Source organism: Penaeus monodon, chromosome 22 (assembly GCF_015228065.2).
Source record: "Penaeus monodon isolate SGIC_2016 chromosome 22, NSTDA_Pmon_1, whole genome shotgun sequence".
In the NCBI taxonomy this organism is placed as follows: domain Eukaryota; kingdom Metazoa; phylum Arthropoda; class Malacostraca; order Decapoda; family Penaeidae; genus Penaeus; species Penaeus monodon.
In genome coordinates this window covers 6,936,890-6,937,459 of record NC_051407.1, presented here as the reverse complement: position 1 = coordinate 6,937,459, position 570 = coordinate 6,936,890, and the positions used below count along the sequence as shown (strand labels likewise).

Here is a 570-nt window from a genome sequence, read left to right as displayed (position 1 = left end):
CCACTTCCAAAACTAGAGCTTGAACCTCCTCCAAAACCAGAGCTTGATCCTCCTCCTCCAAAACCCCCATAGCGTGGTAGGTCAGCCCATGCCGTGGCTAGAGCTGTACTAATCAAAATCTGTAAAATTCAGGAACTTCAATTAGTACATTTCCATATGGCTGAAGCCTCATTTACAGCAAAGAATGAATTGTCGTATATAACAAATACTTTTTTCATTATAAACAAATGTTTCCTACTAAGCTTACGTTGGCTTTTCTCAAACTTAAAACATGGCGAATAGCCCTTTCTTACCAAGGTCTTCATGGTGAACTGATATTTCCCCTTTACAGGCGACGACTTATATACCCAACATTCTCCTGCTACACAACTCAGCACTCTTAGAACTTGTTTCCCGAACTACCGCTCTACCCCGCCCCTTTCGCATTTCCGCGCCCACAAGCGACTTGGTTTGCAAATGCTATGAGATTATCATATCCGACAGTGGTGGATTTAATAAGAGAATATGTTTCACAGTGGAAATATTTATTTACTAAACGTGCAAAGCTCCCTAATGTTATGAGGCCTAAAG

The 570-nt window shown here is 41.4% G+C and overlaps 1 protein-coding gene across 1 annotated transcript in view; it reads right to left on the bottom strand.

Annotated features, from left to right (window-relative positions):
• The window catches only part of LOC119587514 (uncharacterized PE-PGRS family protein PE_PGRS10-like), a 1,199-nt gene extending 894 nt beyond the window's left edge, over positions 1-305 (bottom strand). The window contains exons 1-2 of the mRNA XM_037936241.1: positions 294-305; positions 1-119 (exon numbers count right to left, since the gene is read on the bottom strand). The exon at positions 1-119 is cut by the window's left edge and continues 894 nt beyond it. Coding sequence (XP_037792169.1) covers positions 1-119; positions 294-305 — 131 coding nt within the window. The remainder of the gene's footprint in view (positions 120-293) is intronic.
• Positions 306-570: the final 265 nt, after the last annotated feature.